General features: G+C 32.6%; 2 protein-coding genes, 1 non-coding gene and 1 pseudogene across 4 annotated transcripts in view; 1 reads left to right on the top strand and 3 right to left on the bottom strand.

Annotated features, from left to right (window-relative positions):
- Positions 1-6,983: 6,983 nt before the first annotated feature.
- LOC147398159 (RNase MRP) lies at positions 6,984-7,240 on the bottom strand. Its single transcript, XR_015180208.1, has one exon.
- Positions 7,241-7,653: 413 nt separating this feature from the next.
- Positions 7,654-13,550, top strand: LOC147398158 (beta-glucosidase 44-like). The gene is made up of 10 exons (XM_086448942.1): positions 7,654-7,977; positions 8,748-8,823; positions 8,952-9,023; positions 9,474-9,561; positions 10,498-10,750; positions 11,092-11,207; positions 11,613-11,833; positions 12,250-12,281; positions 12,432-12,534; positions 13,034-13,550. Exons 1-10 carry the CDS (start codon positions 7,678-7,680, stop codon positions 13,312-13,314), a joined length of 1,542 nt encoding a protein of 513 aa, XP_086305068.1. The 5' UTR covers positions 7,654-7,677; the 3' UTR covers positions 13,315-13,550.
- Positions 13,551-14,927: 1,377 nt separating this feature from the next.
- Positions 14,928-22,361, bottom strand: part of LOC147398157 (Heavy metal transport/detoxification superfamily protein) — an 8,476-nt gene continuing 1,042 nt past the window's right edge. The window contains exons 2-5 of one of the 2 annotated variants that reach the window (XM_086447308.1): positions 21,297-21,390; positions 17,293-17,370; positions 16,591-16,666; positions 14,928-16,134 (exon numbers count right to left, since the gene is read on the bottom strand). In XM_086447308.1, the coding sequence (XP_086303434.1) occupies positions 15,071-16,134; positions 16,591-16,666; positions 17,293-17,331 (1,179 nt within the window). In that variant the 5' untranslated portion in view covers positions 17,332-17,370; positions 21,297-21,390 and the 3' untranslated portion in view covers positions 14,928-15,070. Of the gene's footprint in view, positions 16,135-16,590; positions 16,667-16,803; positions 17,206-17,292; positions 17,371-21,296; positions 21,391-22,361 lie in introns of those variants that run through there. The other variant, XM_086447307.1, reaches the window with a different exon arrangement.
- The window catches only part of LOC147398156 (uncharacterized), a 26,320-nt pseudogene continuing 22,154 nt past the window's right edge, over positions 18,196-22,361 (bottom strand).

Below are 22,361 nucleotides of genomic sequence, written 5' to 3'. Positions count from 1 at the left end.
AATATCTTTAGTGGTAAAGAAGAGGAAAGACGATTTGTTGGACAAAACTTATGAAAAACATCAAAAGGTGTTTCAAAGTTTAAAACCTTATTAGGCGTTCTATTTATGAGATATGTAGCAGTAAGAACCGCTTCACCCTAAAGATATTTAGGTACCTGATTGGTAAAAAGCAATGCACAAGCGACTTCTAATAAGTGTTTGTTTTTTTCTTTTAGTCAAACCATTTTGTTGCAGAGTGTCAACACAAAACCTTTGATGAACAATTCCTTTTTCAAGAAAAAATTTGCCCAAAATGTTTTTGAAATATTCGCGACCATTATCACTCTGCAATATTTGAACATTTTTTTGAAATTGTGTTTGTACCATGGCGTAAAAGTTTTTGAAAATTGGTCCCACTTCAGATTTTTCCTTCATCAAATAAACCCAACTTAATCTCGTGTGATCATCAATAAAGGTCACAAATCATCTTTTGTTAGAATACGTAGATGTTCTACAAAAGCCCCAGATATCAATATGAACCATAGTGAATGGTGTAGTTGGTTTATAGGGTTGGGTAGAAAAGGATGCACGTTGATGTTTAGCAAACTGACAAATTTCACATTAAAAAAAAGATGGGCTTTTATTCCGAAATAAATTGGGAAACTGAAAGCGCCCTCGATCCGTGGGGTACGCAGATCCGCTTTTAACTCTTGAGGTTTGGGAGTCGCCACCTAGTTATTATGGTCTAGGAACCAAACTGACTCTAAAATGGATAAAAAAAAACTAATCTACTACAGAAAATCTGAATCCGGGGATCATGTTACGGGGTTGGAAGGTGTTAGGCACCAACCCCGCCCGGCCAATGCCGGTCTCTACTTATACCAAGTAAGACTACATTGCTAATGACCAAAACCTAGATAAAAAAATAGAAAAATGTTACCTTCGATACGCAAAGGTTCTATTCCCTCAGATCTAGTGAAACTACTCCTTGTACCGTATTCCCTGCTTTATTCTGTCTCCGGATCTGATTTCTAATATCCGAGGCAAGGTATCTCCTTCTTGGATCTGGATGCTTTGAATTTATTATGGATTTTTCAGGTGTTTTTGAAAGCTTTCTAGGGGTTTTTTAGGCTAAAATCAAAGTAGGGGTGTTAGGTAAGGAGTTGGGACTCCAAAATTAGGGTTTTGGGGAGGTTGTGGAGGCTTCTTTACCTACTTTTTCTAGGGTTTTTTCTTTGATACGAAAATAGGGTGTGGAGGCTCCTATTTATAAAGTTTTTTAGGAGAATTAGGGTTTCAATTAGGGTTTAGACTTTGGTCTCATGAGATGGACTTAATCTTTAGGGTTTTAATTTAGGATTTTGACTTTTAGTCTTATGAGATTGACTTGATTAGTTTAGATTAGGATTTTGACTTTAGTCTCATGAGATTGACTTGATTAGTTTAGATTAGGGTTTTGATTTAGGGTTTTGACTTTAGTCTTATGAGATTGACTTTAATATTTTGACTTTAATCTTTCTTGGTTGACTTTTAATATCTTGACTTTAGTCTTACTTGATTGACTTTAATGTTTCAATTTACGTTATATAATGATTTATTTATTAATTTCAAAATTTTAATTTATTAAAGTTGTAAAATTATCGTTTTGCCTTCGGAGAGGATTTTTTACGTTTTAAGTCGTTTTTCAATGGTCCAGGATGTTTTGGAATCAGTTTTTCATAAGGAATTCAATGGGAATGTTGGTTTTTATTATTTATGAAATTTTTTATGTGAAATGGTCGTGAATTTTATGAGGGGTATTTTCGTAATTTTGTCAAATTCTGTGAAAATTAGCGAAATGATTTATTTGGTTTCGATTTGTTGTTTTATGTGTTTGAATGGGTTTTCCTAAGCGTAATGTAGGCTCTAGGGTTATTTTGATGTTAGGGGTATTTTGGTAATTTGGTCATTTTTAGTGATTTTTATCGTGAAGCTTCTTTTTGATCTGCAAAATGATGATTTCTATATTCCTAGGGTCGTATTTTCCTAGCGTAGCGTGGTTTCTAAGTTTTGTCAGTTCGAGATACCTCATCCGGATTTCTGAAACATATCTGGCAACAAAATAAAGCATTGGAATAAACATCCATCATTGGGAACCATTGCGATCGGGTTGACGAGTTGATTAATCAGGCGAGTGCAAAAATGGGGTGTCTACAGAAACAAGTATTTTAAGTACTGAAAACTAGGATGGCTTAACCTATAATGCCATAACATAATATCATTATCTTTGGAAATAGAAACAAAACTTAAGCAAGTACTTGGACATCGTCTACTTGAGTTAGGTCCATCATCAAAATAATAGAGTCCATCTTTTTCCTTAGCACTGCCAATCATCCTCCCCGTAATCAATTCCTGAAACTCACAATGAGAAGAATAGAAATTAGTTTGACACTGATGATCAAAGGTAATTTTACTGATGGACAATAAATTGCAAGATAAATTGGGAACATGAAGCACATCATGGAGGGTTAATAACAACGTGAGTTTGATAATTCCTATCCCAGCAATTACTGAGAGTGAATCATCTGCAATTTTGACCTTTTTATTGCCTACACAAGGACTATAAGATGAGAACAATTTGGATCAACCAGTCATATGATCAGTTGCACCAGAATCAATTATCCAAGAAAGAGTAGAGTAACGAAAAATATCGAAAAATGCAGTAGTAAGAGAGTTACCCTTATGTACCAAAGAACAAGACGGAGTTAAGGACAGTTTTGAAAGTTGAAACAATTTGTATAGGTGCTCTAATTGCTCCTTAGTAAAAATGACTACATCCAAGTTGGTAAAAGGCTCCTGAGTATCTTCGGCAATGGTTTGGTAAGCACGACCGTCACGTTTGGATTTTGACTTCCAATTTGTTGGTTTACCATAAAGCTTCCAACATGTCTCTTTCGTATGCCACAATTTTTTGCAATGTTCACACCACATTTTCTTACGCCCGTCGTTGTCAGAATCAACACCTCTTGACACAAGAGCAGAGTTGTCAGGTTCCAGGTTGAAAACAAGTTCGGTGTTGTGCAATATGATTTTTCTCTTTGACTCTTCACGTCTAACTTCAGAGAAAACTTCCCAAATAGCAGGCAATGGCTTCCTACCGAGGATGCGGCCTCGTACCTCATCCAAACTCCGATTAAGGCCGGCTAAAAACATGTAAACCCTGTCGTTTTCCTCTCTCTTCTTGTGACGAGTGTAGTCGTTCAACTTCTCCTAGACATCATCATAACACTGATCAAGTTCCTACCATAACGTTACCAATTCGTTGTAATACGTAGTAACATCCCGATCATTCTACTTAAATCTCCAGAGTTGAGTTTTCAACTCAAAAATTTGAGAAGAATTCTCTAGATCCGAATAAAGATCTTGAACGGCTTCCCAAACATCTTAAGCAGTGGGAAGAAATAGGTGAGATTTTCCAATGTCAAGGTTCCATGGAATTGATTAGCCAAGCAATAACAAGAGAATTATCGAACTGTCATTTTTTTATATTAGAATTACCAGTAGCAGGTTTCGCTGTTTCGCCAATCAAATACCCAATTTTGCCTCTGTCATCGATCGTCAATTTTACGGACTGAGCCCACTCAAGATAGTTGTGTCCATTGAGTTTTGTAACAGTGAAACAAAGGGCTAAAGTCTGAAAATAGTAATCAGTAGATACAGGTATGGAAGGAATAGTGGGATTGGGCGGAATGGTTTCAGAAGTACTTGAAAAGTCGGAAGAGACAATAGTATTTCTTTGGATGCTGGCCATCGCCGACTTATACGACATTATCAGAAGAAGAAGGAGAAAAAAGAGCACGAGGCTCTGATACCATTAAAGTTTTTAGAAGAAGAAGAATTCTTTCTTATTATTTCAAGAGAAACGTTACAGAATAAATAGTAAAGAAATTATTAAAACAAAGTAATTCAAATCAGCAACTCTCTAAGCTAGAAAATAGAAATTACTAAAATCTAAAATAGTAATTTCAGATTTTATATGCAAGAATAGAATTTTCTAATTTATTCCCTAGAAATCTGACAAAAATATAAAAAAAGGTCAAGTTTTCGAAGATTTGGACCTTTAGGCCTGTTGACTGGTTTTTAATAGAAAATGATTTTTTTAAAGTCCTTTTCGAGTGAGACCCATTCAAATTGGGGTGTCTACACTTATAAATATTTAGTCTTGATTGGCACGAACCAACTACAAGTTTACAATAAAAAATTCCTAAGCCTATAAATATTTAGTTCTGCTTGGTATGCTTGTACAACATTTTTGTTTTGTGATTGCTTTGTGGTTTCTTAAGTATGTGGGTTTACATCTCTGTTCCTTTTGTAACCCTAGAGATCTTGGATGAAATTTGCTAATGGGTCTGGATTTTTGTTTGTGGGCTCTTTGGTTGTAGTGGGCTTTTGTCTTATTGATCTGAAGTGGATTGGAAGACTTGTTGATTTGTTTAGTTGATTGGGATTTTGTTAAATCCATTAATCTCACTTTGGGCTTTTGTTTATGTGATGCTTTTGTAGAAGAACCCTTTTGCTTATGTGATACTTTTGTAGAAGAACCCATCTAGACCCTTTTGCTTTAATTAAATCCATATTCAAGAATAGAATTCTCTTGCCTTTTGGTCTTTGGGGAGGTTTATTGATTTGAGGCTTGGAGGAAATTGGTAGCTTTATCAATGTTTTAATGGATTTTTAAATGAGAATTGTAGGATCCCTTTTGGATATGAAATTTTGTTTAATTGCTTGTAATGTGCCTTTGAAGTGGTGGGGTTATGATTTTGGGTGTTCAGCCGCACATATCGAGCTTTTGATTTCTTGCTTATTTGCGTGCATCAAATGGGGCTTGAAGACAAGATTATCGACTTGGAGAGATTGATGTAGGTTGGTGCATCCATCTTGTCATTCTAATCAGGTGTGTTGTAGACAAATAATATAATCCAATTTTTACATTTTCTTTGTTAGCCAAGCACTCACAAAAATTTACAAGAATTTTTCAGAGATATTACTAAGGATTTGATAAGCAAGAAGTTGTAAATACTCATAATTGCAAAATACTGTGAACGCAAATTTTCGGTTTTACGTACCTTGCAAACGTAGAGATCTCTCTAAAGAATTTCAGAGATGAATAAGGTAAAAACACTAACTTTTCTTTGTTTATATTATTCATGGCAAATATTTGAGTTTAAGATTCATAAGCAAGGATTTTAATTCATAATTTGTTATTTAAAATTTTTATGTTATTTTAAAGATAAAATTAAAGGCTAAGGTGTTGGACAAAATTGATCGAGAATACAAGGTAAGGATTTCGACCATCTCCATATAAAGGAGAGAAATTGAGTTTCTCTTCTCTGCACTTCTCTCAATCCAAACACAATCTTAAGGTTATGAGTTACAAATTCTTTTTTTATAATTATTTTAAAGGTGGTTTGGTAATTTTTAATGTGTTTGGTAATATGTGGTAACTTTTAAAGTATTGGTTCCCACACCATCCAACATTGCAAGTGTTGCCTATCAACTCCAATCCAACTTTCTACAAAAGAAAATTAGGTACAAAAGAAAATTAGGTAGGACTTCTTGTTTTATAAAAGGAGGAAAATTGCTAATTAATATCAAAATCTTAATATCGTCATCATCAAAGCCTTCTCAAAAAGATTTGAAATAGTGATCACATCCGCTTTTACTATCTTTATCCACATTCTTTTAAATCATTTGAAGAAATTGTATAATTAATGCTTGCTCGATAGCCGAATAAGTAAGATATTTTGGTGGTCCATTCTTTGATCCAACTTGGTTGTGTTCATAGAACTCAAAACATATCAAACACGTAAGTAATCTTGTAGAGCTGCTATTAGCACCCCAATTAAATCAATCTCAAGGTTTGATTGAGATAATAATCTAAACATTCCAAACATTATAACTTTTGTTTAAACAATTTCAATAGTTGTTTGCCATTATATCTCATAAAATCCTAGACCCAAAAAAATAAATAAATAATTAAAGAGAAAGAGCTTCTATTTGCACCCCCAACTTTTACTCTTTTTTTTCAACCATCACTTTTCTTTTATATATATATATATTTTATATTCGGGTGTACATAAGTAAAAGTTGGGGTGCCAATAGTAGTTCTCTAATCTTAATGCTTGTGGGTTTCGCTTTTGGGCTTATAGAACAGATTTTGCAAATAAAATTGTTGTTTGGTTGAAATGTGCTTCTAACTTACCCAAAAAGCTAGAAGTTAAAAATTGGGTCAGAAAGAGAAGCTGCCTTTGACTTACTTTTCGGCTTCTAACTTTTACGAGAATCAGATCAAATCATAAAAATTAAACATTTTTGTTGATTTCATTATAAACTAATTGTACACATAATTAAGGGTCGTTTTGCAATCTTGATTTATGAGTTTCATAATCAATTATCGATTTATAATTAATAATGAGAGCTATAAAAGGTGTTTGGTAAGATTTTATAAAATCAATCATCTTAGAAAGATAAATAAGAAAATAGATTGTTTAAAAAAAAAAAATTAGAAGTTATTTGTAATAAAAAAAATTAAGATTTGATAGTTGGACTTGGCCAAGACTAAAAATTTAATCGATAAATAATAAATTAATTCATTGATTTGCCGATTTTATCGTCTGCTCTCTTATGTGAAGAGTTCTCCTTTTAAAATAAAAAATTTTGCGAGCTTGAGAGAGAGAGAGAGAGAGCACATTCCAACTGTTTGATAAAATGCCTCAATAATGAATATATTTTAGAGTTTTGTGAGCTTGGGAGAGAGGGCAACTGTTTGATAAAATGCCTCGATAAAAATCTCTTATTTGAAGAGTTCTCCTTTTGAAAAAAAGAAAAAATTGTGAGCTTGGGAGAGAGAGCACATTCCAACTGTTTGATGAAATGCCTCAATAATGAAAATATTTTAGAGTTTTGTGAGCTTGGGAGAGAGCAACTGTTTGATAAAATGCCTCAAAAATAAATAAAAAAATTGGGTAACCGTGATCGTAATCCCCGTTCTGTTAGTCCAAGAGGACTAAGCGAATAACTGTACAAATTGGCCAAAGGATCTTCGGGGGGAAACCTAGGCTCCACACGTGTCTCTGCCCTCACTCACACAAGGTGAACGATGTCTCCCCCAAAGTACACTCGTTTCCAAGTCCACATCTCTGCGAAAATAGGCCCGGGGACTTTCCTGGGCTAAATCCAGCCTTATAAGGCAAGAAGGCCCAATCGCTTCGTCACGGTTACCATAACTTCTCTTTGCACTATCTTATTTTAAACCAATACATGAATATATTTTTGGGCGATGTGGGACTATTAATTAGATAGATTCACATTCAAATTAGGAGACTCCACTTTGACTCATAGTGTCCAACGAGTCGAACTTGATCCATTTTTTAGCTGATTCAACCATACTTTCAAGTTTGACTCAAATCGTTGAGTCCATCAAGTTTTGGGAGTGGCTCAGTTTGGAATACAATTGATTCTGAGTCGACTCAGCTTGACTTTACGTAGAGTCGAGTTTCAGTCCTAATCAAAGTCTTTATCCGAACATACATAGGACACGTTTACGTGAGTTGGGGAAAGCTCAACAACTCTCTCATCTCTATATAAAGTCTCATACTCACAGCTCTAACTCTCTCATTCTAAAATAATAATTCTCTCGTCTTTCTAATATCACTCACCATGAAGTCTCGATTGCTAATGCATTCTCTCCTCTTGTTAGTTATCCTATGCATCGCATATGGATCAGAGTCTGGTGCAGCTTCAAGGCCAGAGACTATCCGATTCAATAAGGGTGGACTTAGAAGGAGTTTTCCCAAGGATTTTGTGTTCGGTACTGCCACATCAGCATATCAAGTAGAAGGAATGGCAAATAAGGAGGGTAGAGGGCCCAGTATTTGGGATGAATTTGTTAAAACTCCTGGTGTTGTAGCAAACAATGCTACGGGAGATGTTACAGTGGATCAGTATCACCATTACAAAGTAAAGTTTCTTTTTTTTTTTTTTCTTAATTATAATTATACTTATTTTTATTATATAGTTTTTATTTTATTTTATTTTATTTTATTTTGAAAAAAAAAATTAACATATTAATAAATTATTTATTTATTGTGAGAGCAAAAAATATTATAGGGACTCGAACAAATTCCTCATCAGTATATTTTCGAGCTGTGGTCTGAGTTATATTGAGTTGACTCAATTATTGGCAGAGTTGAATTGGAGAGATGGTTAGTTCGGCCCAAAAATAAGGGTTAAAGCCCAGTTACTTGAACCCGTAAAGTAGAGTTGGGCTTATCATTCTCAAACCAATTAAATATGGGCTGGGCTAGAAGCCACGACTGACCCTTTTCGGCCCAAAATAGAATATTAAGTAAAATAAATTTGGGGCCCACTTCTTAATAGGCCTATATCTGTCTATTTTATTTCAAGATGATGCTTGTGATATAAGGTTAATTTCTTGTTTCTCTAGCTTAAATTTCTTAATTAATTTTTTTTTTCTTTAAATTGTAGTCCTCTTAGAACATAATTGAAAACTTGAAATACTTCTAAGACCAACCTAAGCTTGCCCATTGAAAGTCCTTGAGGAGTGCTAGAATTTTGTAGTTATTTAGTTTACTTGACTCGATTTTTCGAGATTTAAAATCATGATTTGATTGTGTATCAAAAATACTTAAAAGTTCGTCTATAAATATCGTATTCGACAAAACAACCATCAATATCATATTAATATCAAAATTGAGTTTTGATTGCAGGAAGATGTGGATATCATGGCAAAGTTGAACTTTGATGCGTACCGCTTCTCAATCTCATGGTCCAGAATTTTTCCAAGTAATTAATTTTAATAAATCTTTATTATTACATTTAGTTTTGAAAATAGCCTTATTAAAATCGTGATAAAGAACTCTTTTTTTTTTTTCTTTTAATGAAAATTTAATTTTTTTTTTTTTTTTTTAAAGATGGAACGGGGGAAATAAACTGGAAAGGAGTTGCTTATTACAACAGGTTGATTGACTACTTGCTTGAAAGAGGTAATTAATTTCTAGAAAATTAAAGATGGACTATTTATTATGCAATATTGGACTTCTTTTATATTTTTAGTGTTCAGAATGCTAACATCCAAGGCCTTATGGGAACGATAGTATTCTTTATCTAGAGTTCTCCAAAATTACCATAAAAATGTTTTTTTTAATTCTTTTTATTTTTTAACTTTTAATGTAAAATTAAGAATCTCTTTGTTATCATCTAATGGTATTTTTTCATTTTTTTTTTTTCGTTTGAAGATGAAATAATAAATATTTTTTAGAGTATTTTTACAAATTAAAGGTTTTAGGATGCTAGCATTCGAAGCCCATAATATCTTGGGAATTAAATTCTTCTATTGTTCTACATTATACGTAACGATTTAATTTGATCCTTGTTGTTATTGATAATGTGGATTTTAATAAATTAAAGTTTGGTACATTATGTGAAACCAATAGGCATTACTCCATATGCGAATCTCTATCACTATGATCTTCCAGAAGCACTCGAGAAGCGATACAATGGATTGTTGAGCTCTGAAGTTGTGTAAGTACAATATTATTGATCTTGGTTAATGTCTAATTTAAATTAGTTGTTCATTCATATGAGGGTAATTTTCCGATGACTCGGGAAAAATAAATTATGTAAAAAAAATAAAACTAAAAACCCAAATCATTATTTATTTTTTTTTTTTTTTTTATATCAACATATTAAAATTATTTTTTAAAGTATTCTAGAAGTCAAATTTTCAAGTTTTAAAATTGTGATTGAACCCAATTCATCAGTTCTAATTGTTCTTTGGTCCATGTAACTTCAAAGCAATTAAAAATTTACCATTTCTCCATATTTTAGAGGTCATTTTTCATCCTAGAGTAGTTCTCTCAAGTCAATCAAAATGGTCTAAAAGTTGGATGTTTTCCCAAAAAAGGGTAAGTAATTTGCCAAAATGTTAGATACTGTTAGAGAAAACCCTCAGATACAAAGTATTAATCAATAAGAACAATAATAATCTCCAAGACACAATATATACATGATTCGGTCAAAACATCGACCTACATCCATGGGCAAAAACGGTTATTTCACTATGATAACAGAAGAAGAACTGCATTACAATTTCACTACCTCTCGTATATCTCTCTCCTCCTTAGGGTTTCATCTCTTACTCTTTATATGCTTAGGGTTATAAAGAGGGTAAACAGGTCGGATCCAAATCAAACCCAAATGGCCCAATACACACATTACCAATTAAACGAGTCATACGGGTCATTAACAGATCACCAAAAGATCCGGGTTGAATCTACAACAACTCTCCATATACAAGAATAGAAGGCATAACCCAACAAATACCCTTTGGTAAAAATAAATAAATAAACACATTTTTGATAAATAATATATTTTTTAATAAACTGTACTCTCTTTTTGTTTTTTTATAAGTTTCTATAATAGAATCAGAATTTGATTAATAATGATCCAAATATACAGGAAAGATTTCGCAGATTATGCAGAGTTTTGTTTCAAAACATTCGGCGATAGAGTGAAAAATTGGATGACATTCAATGAACCAAGAGTGGTTGCTGTTTTTGGATATGACACTGGCTTCTTTGCTCCTGGAAGATGTTCCAAAGAATTTGGAAATTGCACAGTTGGAAACTCCGCGACTGAGCCCTACATTGTCACTCATAATCTTATCTTATCCCACGCGGCCGCAGTTCAAAGATATCGTGAAAAATATCAGGTAATTAAAAACCAAACTTTTGATGCAATTGTCTTGATCCATGTTATGTTTTTACCTTGTATTCTGTTGGTAGTTTCTATGGATAGAAAAAAAAAAAAGATTCATATTTTGTGCTCTAGGGACAACATCATTGTATATTTTTTTTCCAAAAATAGTAACAAGTTCTCATCATTACCCATAAATATAGGTAATTCTACTGAACCACGTAAATTTTTTGTCTTGTTTTTTTTATTTTGATTTACATTTTTTTCGTTGTTATTGTTGCTTTTCATGCCAATTTTCTACATTAATCTAAGTTTGAAGTATCAAACTAATATATATGTGAACATATAAATTTATAGGAAAAGCAAAAAGGGAGGATTGGAATTATTTTAGATTTTGTTTGGTATGAACCACTTACAAGATCGAAGGCTGACCAATATGCAGCTCAAAGAGCAAGGGACTTTCATGTCGGATGGTAATAGCCTCAACATAATTAGATCAAGGGTGGCGTTCGGAGGCCCTAAAGAAAGCTAAACATTGTGCCAAACATTTTTTCAATGTATGTTTTGGAATTGGCTGATTTTTTGTGAGGATAATCTCTATGATTAGGAGATCATCCTCACCAAAAATCAGCCCATTCTGAAACTTTTAACCCCATCAAAAATGATTTATAAAAAATATAACAGTCCACGATTCTTCAACTTGTAAATTAGGGTTAGACAAAAATCAGCCCATTCCAAAACTTTTAACTCATGTTTTGAAAAATGTTTGGCACAATGTTTGGCTCTCTTTAGGGCCTCCGAACACTCCCCTTAGATCAAATAATTAAATATGATAATTAATTAGTAAATTAATTGATTGATTTTCTTTGGTTTTTTAGGTTTCTTCATCCAATTGTATATGGAGAGTACCCAAAGACAATGCAAAACATAGTTGGAAGAAGACTTCCTAAGTTCACTAAGGAAGAGGTTAAGATGGTGAAAGGTTCATTCGATTTTGTGGGTATTAACCAATATACTTCTAACTATGCATCTCATCGGCATAACAATACGAAACAAAACGTCACAGATTATCAGAATGATTGGGATGCCTTAATCACATGTAAGTCTACTATCACTTTTTTATCTAATTAGAAATCTTAACGTTCAAGACCTTAAGGGGACATTAACAATTTTCATGATTTAAGATTTTACAAAAAATATTTATTATTTTATCTTATAGGGCAAAATGCAATGATGCATCTTTGACAATACATTGTGCAAAGACATTTTCGTAAATAATTTATTTTAAATGTGCTGATATTTGATATTTACAAAAATGTCATTGTAATCCTTACTTCTTTTTTTTTTTTTTTTTTTTTAAGTAAAAGACAAAATAATAAATATTTTTTAAGAAAAAGTTTGAAAAACTCAAGGATGTGATAGTTGTTAACCTAAAACGTATACAATTTATTGTTCAATAGTTTCTTTTATTAATGAAATTATGTAAGTTTCTTTCTTTTTTGTGTAAACTGACAGATGATCGCAATGGGGTTCTAATTGGACCAAAGGTAAGAAAATCTTTGAAGATTCCAAGTTTGAGTCATGAGTTATTTAATTGACATTCGAGTTGATCAAGTTTAGTTTCGAGTTTCAAAATAATGCTTGATGCTCTGATGTATTTGATTGGTGATTTTCTTTGACATGTTGAACATTTGTAGGAGCACTCTGACTGGCTTTACAATGTACCATCAGGCATGTACAAAGCTTTGACATATGTGAAAGAGCGTTATGGTAACCCAACAATGATTTTAGCTGAAAATGGTAAGATAAACTCTCACTAATAACAATAATTTTGAGAGATTCTATTACCACACCATTATTTTTACTTATAACACACCAAACTATAAGTGGATAAACATTAAATTTTAAAATAATTGGTGGTGCAAGTAAAAATTGGTTTGCTAATGGAATCTCCCTAAATAGAACTTTTGTACTTGTATTGAAAAAAAAAATTACTCACAGAAAAGAAAATCCAGGATTTCAGAGAATCCCGAATAGACCAATCGCATAAACCATATGTATTGATAAGAATTTGAAAAAAAAAAAATTAGATTGATTATAAACTTAAAAATCACCGATTAGTTAAAAAAAATAGAAATAATAATTGGTGATTAGTTCGACTCATCCTATTAATCTTCAAAATTTTGGATGACACCTCTTAGGGAATTTTTTTTCTTTCTTTTCGATTCAAAATTTTCATTTTGTTATAAAGTATATAAAAAGGGCCTAAATTTTATTTTATGAATATTTGATTGTGTAGGCATGGATGATCCTGGTAATGTTACCATGTATAAGGGACTGCATGACACCAGAAGAATCGAATTTTATAGAAACTATTTGATTGAATTAAAGAAGGCGATCGACGATGGAGCAAATGTGATTGGTTATTTTGCATGGTCGTTGGTTGATAACTTTGAATGGAGATTAGGGTACACGTCAAGGTTTGGTATCGTCTACATCGACTTCAAGAACCTTAGGAGGTATCCGAAGATGTCTGCTTACTGGTTCAAATATCTTCTTCATAAGCGTCAAGTGGCGTGATCAGAGGCATAGTTTTTTTTTGTTTTTCCGTATGAGTTACAGAGTTTATTTTGTAGAACAAGGATAGATAGAAAAAAGAAGCATTAAGGGTAATTGGTGGTAGGATTAGATCTTATTTTATTGTTATGAAATAATTAGGAGATTTATTTAATAGAACAATGCAAAGTGCATTTTAGAATCACAGTTTCTTTTTTAATAATTTAAAAGAAATCAAATAGGGATTTATGATTTTCTTTAATATTGATTTTATTTATTTATTTATTTTTGGATATTTTAAAAATACCCAGAAAAATATACTGATAACTCTTCATAAAGTCTAGGCCCTTTTATTGGATCAGGTCCAATCAACTAGCGATATGATCTGATCTGATAACTTTGGGTCTGGATCGAGGATTTGGATATTAAAAAAAATTTATAAGTTAAAAAAACTGATTCATTACAAAGGGCGGTCGAGTAGACCGACCCTAAAAAGATACAAGAGTGAGAAGAAAGGGAAAAAAACAAGGCAAGATACAAAAAAAAAAAAATAACCAGCACCCGTTAAGGTGGCTCTACATTACAAACTAGGTCCCAACGTGAAAGGAAGTCGTCAAAGAAAGTGCCCTTGAACTCTTCGAACCCAAAATACGAGAAAATAATGTCTTGGATAATGCCTTTCTTGTTCTTGAAGATCCATTCTTTCCGAAGAGTCCAACATACGGCAAAGGAGAGAAGGCTCCATAAGATTTGCTTGGACCTTCTAAAGGCAGTACCCCCACACGAGCCAAGAATGGAACGACTCTCTAATAGTGGAAGGGACGCAGCCCACTAGGCCAAACAGGGAGATGAGCTAGTCCCACACTCATCTTCAAACTTTCAAAGTAACAAAAAAAAAAAAAATCTTGATGAATGCACGAGATTTTGGGTACGCAGCTGATGTGGTAAGAGTGGCAAGAGCACATAACCATATATCTTTTACATCGGGATACAATTATGTGCCCTTACCACATCAAAGCCACGTACCAAAACCACGTGCATTTAGCAATAAATAATAAAAAAAAAAAACATATACCCTGATTTCCAACCACAAGAATATTAAAGCTTGCAACATAAATTAATATTTTTATCATTTTTGGTCATTTTCTTATCTAAATATCCTTCTTACTTCTTGAAATGGATGAAAAAGAGAATTATTGCAGTAAGAAACAATTGTTAAGAATTTAATAATAATTAATAAATAAATAAACTGTAAGTAATCTCTTTTTGAAACCATTAAAGGGAGGGTACCTTAAAATAATATAAAGAACACTTATACAAAAAAAAAAAAAAATCTAAACCCCTTATCCTGTTCATAGTCATACTGTCTCCAGTCCTGCCCAACCATGTTGCCCACACAAGTAATAATATCTCCTCTGCTCACAATCACATACATAGTGCACGTGGAACACACTTGCTCATCTACCAGAAAATCATTAATCTATCACACCCAAAACCCAACCCACTCCACCCCAATCACTATATATCAATTGTCAATAAAAATAAACACCTTAACCATTAGAATACAATCAAAAATATATATTAATGATCACACATCACACAAAGCAAAGACAGACAAACAAACAAAAAAAAAAAAATTCCCCAAACAAGAGTCACAACTACACAAACTAAAATAGATTCATAGTTGGGTACTCAACAAAGAAAAAAAAACTTCAGATTAAGATTTCTTCTCTCTATTCCTCTTATTTCTCACCACTCAGTAACCCATTTTTCATTTTTTTTACATGATCACACAACTGTTTGTGTTCTCATCATTAAACATATGAGAGGCTGAGTAATCACCTCCATTGTTATCAGGGTAACTGGTATGGTGTGGCACAGGACTATAGTTATCATAATAAAACCCAGTATTTGGAGGGATGAATGGGGCCCTATGATACATCATCTGTGGTTGCATGTTCATCATCAATGAAGAAGGATTGTTGGTGTTGTACTGATACCCATTCAAGTTGGTCATCATCATAGGTGATGATTGGTGATGATGTTGAGGCCCACCTGTTGTAAGCCCACCAGATGAGTTGATTGGGAACCCTGCAGAAGACCCTTGAAGTAACCCATTGTTGGGTTGAGCTTGAAAACCTAACCCATTACTTCCTCCACGTCCATGGCCATGAAAACCTGCTAGACCCATCATGGTATTGATGTCATTTACTCTCTTGCCCTCACCAACATTTCCATTTCCACCACTAGCACCAAAATGGGCATTGTTCATCTTTGCTGCCAACATGTTTTTCTGATCAATCCCTCCATTTGTAGTACCTCTCATACCCAAATTCTGATTAGGGATAAGGTTAGGGTTAGGGTTAGGGTTAGGGTTTCTTCCTTTTTGACCACCATTAAGAATTTTACCATTGTTGTTCAAAGTGGCATTCTTCACATTGTTGGCTACATTGGCTTGCTGCCTAAGTAGAGCGATTTGGTTCGCTCTCTCTCGAAGAAACTGCAACTCGTCGTCTTCATTGTCATCGTCTTCATCTTCGTCATCATTGCCGCAGTCATGTCCATTGGAGATGAATGTGGGGAATTTGTGCTGGTTTTTAAAGGCTTCAAGGCCTTTCATGAGACCTTGCATTTGGTTTTTGTTGTTCTTATCTTTGGTGCAATTGGGCTGCTGTTGATGTTGTTGTTGTTTTTGGTTTTGGTTTTGGTTTTGGTTGGTCTTCTGAGGCCATAGTTCTGCATATTTACCAGATCTAACCAATTTCTTGATCAAAGTTGCAGAATCTACATTTCCTGAAACTGTAACCTTTTGTTGTTCTGCGTCAATATTTACTTTGTACACACCTAAATAAATAAATAAAAAGATATATATCAAATAAATAAAATATGAACAGTGAAATATAATAAATAGCTGAAAAATCAGAATGTCTACAATCGGTTTCCATGATTTTATCCCCAAACCCACCTAGAAGAATGTTAGGGTTTTATAGGATTCCCACTGTTCTGTATCTGAAATTTCTAGCTTAAAACAGAGAATTTTTCATGGGTTTTGATGATTTTGAGGGGAAACAGTAATTAAATCACCAAACCTACAACCTTTCAAAGCTAGAATCAGAATATCTACAATGGGTTTCCATGACTTTATACCAAACCCACCTTAAAAATAGAAAGAAACAAAAGATGAACAGATCAGTAGTGGTGAACAAACTGAAACCCATACTATAGTTTTCACAGTTTTCAAATAAAACCCACCAACAAGAACTTCTAAGACATAGTGAGAGAGAAAGAGAGAGAAAATACCTTCAATTTTTTGAAGGAGTTTCTTCACTTTCTGCTTACACCCATCACAGTGTAGATTCACTTTCAGAACAAAAGTCTGGAGAAGAAAACAAAAGCAACACAAACAAGCATAAAATTTCTTTGAGGAAAACAACAGCTCACAACTTTGTAGATCTAAAATTAAAGAAAAAAAAAAAGGAACCCCAAAAGACAGTATGAGAGAGAAAGAGAAACCTGGATCTTGAGAAGCTTATAGTCTTCATCTTTAGTCATTTCTTCAGTGCTGTTTGAAATGTGAGCAAATAACAATCTCTATGAAAAAAAAAAAAAAAAAAAAGAGAAAGAAACAGGAAGAAATTAATGAGGAGGTACAAATAGTTGCATGAGAGGAGCTTCTTTTAAGTAAATTTTTTCTTCTTCTTGTTCTTCAGTAGTAAAGAAGCAAGCCCATTACCCACATTGGTGTTTTAACTGTTGTTGAGATTATTAAAAAATCCAACAAAAAAAAAAAATTAGAGACAGACCCAAAAAGCAGAACAGAAAGTCACAAACAGAAGAAGAAAAAAGAGAAAGTAATGAGAGAGTTGAAAGTCAGATAGGAGAGAAAGAAAGAAGGTTGTGAGGTTGAAGGTTTGGTGATTATGAAGTGATGTGATTTGACATTAAATACAGAAAGAAAAAAAAAAGGAACCCCAAAAGACAGTATGAGAGAGAAAGAGAAACCTGGATCTTGAGAAGCTTATAGTCTTCATCTTTAGTCATTTCTTCACTGCTGTTTGAAATGTGAGCAAATAACAATCTCTATGAAAAAAAAAAAAAAAGAGAAAGAAACAGGAAGAAATTAATGAGGTACAAATAGTTGCATGAGAGGAGCTTCTTTTAAGTAAATTTTTTCTTCTTCTAGTTCTTCAGTAGTAAAGAAGCGAACCCATTACCCACATTGGTGTTTTAACTGTTGTTGAGATTATTAAAAAATCCAACCAAAAAAAAAATTAGAGACAGACCCAAAAAGCAGAACAGAAAGTCACAAACAGAAGAAGAAAAAAGAGAAAGTAATGAGAGAGTTGAAATGTCAGAAAGGAGAGAAAGAAAGAAGGTTGTGAGGTTGAAGGTTTGGTGATTATGAAGTGATGTGATTTGACATTAAATACAGAAAGAAAAAAAAAAGGTAAAATAAATAAATAATAATTAAAAAGAAAGAAAGAACATGGATTTGACAGGCTTACTTTTATGGCCTGTACTGTTCTCTATCTCACATGTGCAGCTACACCACATTCTCGTGAGAATTTATGATATATTAAAAATGGAAAATCAACCAAACTAATTTCTTGGGATTATAAATTTTGTCTAGTTCCCCAATGGGGTCATGGTCTACTTGTAGTAAGAGGCTTGGGATACGTGCACACACGACAATATGTTACACTGATGTAAAGGGCTGCTTGTTTCATCAAAGCTCAAGTTGAGCCATTGAAATCTGATTGGGTTGATGTTTTTCAATTTGATATGGTTTTTTTTTATAATTATTATTTAGAAATGACTTTTTTTTTTTTTTTGTTGAGGTAATAGGAAATGATCTTGAATGTCAAGAACTAAGAACGTAATCAGGGGCAGAGCTAAGATTTTGTTTTCGTGGAGGCAACTATGAACTCCTTAATAATATTAAATTTTGATTTTTTAAATATACAAAAAGTAATTTTTACTACATGTATTTTCAATAATTTGTCATTTATAAAAAGTATAAATTTGTAATATATACACAAAATTTTCATATCGTTTCCAAAAAAATCCAATCACTGATACATATACATAAATCTTCACAATCGTTCCCGTTGAGTTTTCATATTCTGAAAACGTTGAATGATCATCTCATTATCAATGGTATCAAACACATCTTTCTCGATATAAGTAACCAAGCAATCATTCATCCATTGATCTCTCATTCGATTACGCAATCGACTCTTTACTATATTCATTGCAGAAAAAGCTTTTTCAACGGTTGCAGTTGTCACTGGTAGTATCAAAGCTAGTTTCAAAATCAAATACACCAATTGATATACAACATTTTTTTTTGTTTCAATTAACTTCTCTGCAAGGTCACCGATTCCTTTAAGTTGTAAAAATTCATTGTCAGAGCGCACATCAAATATGTAAGTCTCAAGTTGATTATCAAGTGTCATAAGTTTCACGTTAAAAAATTCTGATGGGTAAAATTGAGCAAGACGAATCAACTTATCCTTATTAAAAGCAGAGAATGAATCACATGGATTCAAACATGCCACACAATGAAGTAGCTCGGTGTTTCCCTCTGTAAAACGATCATTAAGCTCTTGAACTTGCAAATCTAACACCGTACAAAATAATTTCACACGATAATTGTGTAGATTGGTGACTTGTTCAGCATTACGTCGTGGTCGCCCTCGAACTACAGACATGGCATTCATACTCGGTATAATAATATCATGTCTTTCACAAAAAGAAGAAATTTCATTGAGTAAAAATTCTCATCTAATATCTCACATCGTTTGTAACCGTTGCTTAGATACTTTAACCAAGACCAAAGCATTTACAATATCTTGATATTTCCTCTGTAGTGCTTGTGACAATTCATTTGAAATTCACAAAATAATTTTCATTAAGTGCATGATGAATACAAAGTCAAAAGATTTAATAGAATCTAGTAAGGCACTTGCTTTACCTCTTTGCTGCAGAATTTGTACCATCTTCTTCAACAGTCACAAGCACTTCAACAACAGAAGAAAACATAGAAATCAAGCTCATCAAAGTACCATAATATGAGTCCCAACATGTATCACCAGCTCGTTGGAGGCTAGTTTCTTAATTCAAACCACGCCCACTTGAAATTTCACCATTGTCCAATGCTTGAATAATATTACTAACGCATTTTTCTCTTAGAATATCTCGACGTTTGCACGAAGCTCCCACAACATTCAAATTAGCAAGAATATTGAAAAGATTAGCAACTTGACAGTGATTTTTTGCAACAGCTACAAGTGCCAATTGGAGTTGATGAGTAAAACAATGAACATAAAAGGCAGATTGATTTTCTTTCATGATAAGACTTTTAAGACCATTAAATTCTCCTCTCATATTACTAGCCCCGTCGTAACCTTGTCCACATAATCTTGACATACTTAATCCATGTCTTCAGAATAATGCTTCAATTGCTGCTTTCAACAATAAAATCGTTGTATCACTAACATGGACAATGTCGAGGAATCGCTCAATAACATATCCTTTTTTATCCACATAACGAATCAGAACTGTCATTTGTTCTTTGATTGATACATCACGAGATTCGTCAACCAAAATAGAAAATAAATTATCTCCAAGATCATTGACTATTATATTGGTAGTTTCACTTGCAATACAACGCATGATATCCTTTTGTGTATCATGAGATACAATCTTTAGATTCTTTGGAGCATTCTTTAACACAACATTTTTGACAATTTTTGAAAGAAATTGTAGGAGTTCAATAAAGTTTCCACGATTTCTTGAAGATTCGGATTCATCATAACCCCGAAAGACTAATCCTTGACGTAAAATAAATCGGATACAATCGATTGTTGCAGTCAAATGAATCCGATACTCATTTCTAGCCTGATCAAATTGTCGAGAAAAAGCAACTTCAATATGTCGATTTTCATTCATTAAATCTTGACATTTCCTTCAAGCTTTATTATGAACGCTATTTGGGCCTCCAACATGGATTTGAAATATTTCTTTTTTTTTCCAATTTATGAATCCCGCTGTAATGAAAGAATCGCCACCGACTTGCTCCTCAAAATCAACTCTCATCAGATAGCAACACAAGCAAAATGCAGCATCTTTCGTAATACTATACTCTAACCAATTTTCAAAATTATCAAATAAAGTTGAATTAAAATGACGTAACACCTTCTTAAACTTTCTTTGTGGAAAATTATGTTCACGAGGTTGACATAGGCCTTTTTGTAAGTACGCTCTTTGAATTTCGTCTCGATCATTAAAATTATAATCCAAAATTTTGATTCGTAGCCTAGGATCTGAAGGAAGATCTTCCAGGTTGATTTCAACACAACTATGTTTTGAACATCACCGTATGTCATCATCATTATGATCATTCATTTCTTGAGTAATAGATGGTTGTTCCAAATTAGACTTTCTTATAAGAAATTTATTCATATCTGATTCACAAATTTAATTTATTTAGTTAGATATCAAATTTTTTAACATATTTCTATATATTAAAGATACATATTATTCTATCTTAGAAAGTTATGTAATCTAACATTGAAAAATAGTTTTATATATAAAAGAAAGGTAATAAGAACTAATCTAATATCAATTGTGTAATCAACAATTTCAATGAACAATAAAAATTAAAGTTAATAACATCATAACTTTATAAGCATAATCAATAATTAACAAATGGGGCTCTACTCTTATATATTCATGAAAGGAATAATATTTCATCAAAAAATTAACAATGGGACTCCGCCCCCCTGTATATTCATAAAAAAAATAACAATATATCTTCAATAAATTAACAATAGGGCTCCTCCCCTTTGTATATGCAATATTTCATTGATAAAGTAAATAATAGGGCTCCGCCCCCCTATATATTCATAAAAGAAATATAAATTTTTCATTACTAAATTAACAATTGGGTTCTGTCCTTCATACATTTATAAAAAGAAATAACGACATAAGTTTAAAGTGAATACCTTTGAAGTTAATTTCGATGCTTGAATAACAAAATTGGAAGAGTAGTGATTATTGACTGATCAGGTTTAGATTGGGTGATAAATTGAAAGATTCCTACAAAATTATACTTGGTTGAGTAAAAAATATAAAAAGTAGTAAATAAATAAATTAAAAAAAATTGTCAAAATATACACACCAACTTTTACTGGTAACATATCATATAATTGAATTATTTATTCCATACTGGATAAGAAAATATACACATCATTTATTTAAAAGACTAATGTTAACACCAGTGCCTTTACTACATCTCATACTTATGCAATGATAACAAGGAAACACAACACATTTGAAGGGAATATTCATTAACAATTTAACAAGGTTTATATTAATTTCAACTGTAGACATAAAACGGATTAATGAACAAATTATTTCTTGATTACCCAATATTATCCTCCATAAGCATGCTAGTCTTATTGTTATCTTGTAAACAATTTCCTTGATCAGTGGAAGTCGGTTACCTAATGCTTCATAAGCTCTCAATTTTATTCCAATAACACTAATTATATGGATCATATCCTCACCAATCATTCCATCTCTATAGATTATTGAAGTTAACTAACATACTGATTTTTTTATGATATTTCTTGTTCGTCAATCTTAACTTAGTGCCTCTAAGCACCATTACCAAATAGTCGAAAAAAAAAAGAAAGATGATAAATACTTGTAAAGGCTTATAGAAGTCATCCGAGGTCAAGTGTAATGAAAGGTTAGGGTTGTTTGGTGACAATGCTTAACAAGTGCTTTTGAGGCCTATAAAACTTTTACAGGCTGTGTGATTTTCAATGAAATTAACTTCTAAATGTATTGAAACTGAAGATGAACTAAGATACGTAACCCTAGAAACAATCTGGGATACTTTTATATTCATCCCAAAATTCCATAATTTTTGTTCCATCAGACTTCTCACAAAAATGGATCACACATTCTTCACTATTAGTATCAGAAACAGAAATTCTGAATCTCTTGGAAAAGAGCAACTCGACGTATAAACATTAAAAATGAACACAATACAATTATACAAA

Source organism: Akebia trifoliata, chromosome 7 (assembly GCF_017979445.1).
Source record: "Akebia trifoliata isolate Shusen 1 chromosome 7, ASM1797944v1, whole genome shotgun sequence".
NCBI lineage: Eukaryota > Viridiplantae > Streptophyta > Magnoliopsida > Ranunculales > Lardizabalaceae > Akebia > Akebia trifoliata.
This window is presented reverse-complemented; position numbering and strand designations above follow the sequence as displayed.

Bases quoted from the DNA above. Each gene is read 5' to 3' on its own strand.
- LOC147398158 (XM_086448942.1), top strand. From the start codon at position 7,678: ATGAAGTCTCGATTGCTAATGCATTCTCTCCTCTTGTTAGTTATCCTA. The intron at 9,562-10,497 runs GTAAGTACAATA...CCAAATATACAG, and splicing joins TTGTTGAGCTCTGAAGTTGT to GAAAGATTTCGCAGATTATG. The intron at 12,282-12,431 runs GTAAGAAAATCT...GAACATTTGTAG, and splicing joins GGGTTCTAATTGGACCAAAG to GAGCACTCTGACTGGCTTTA.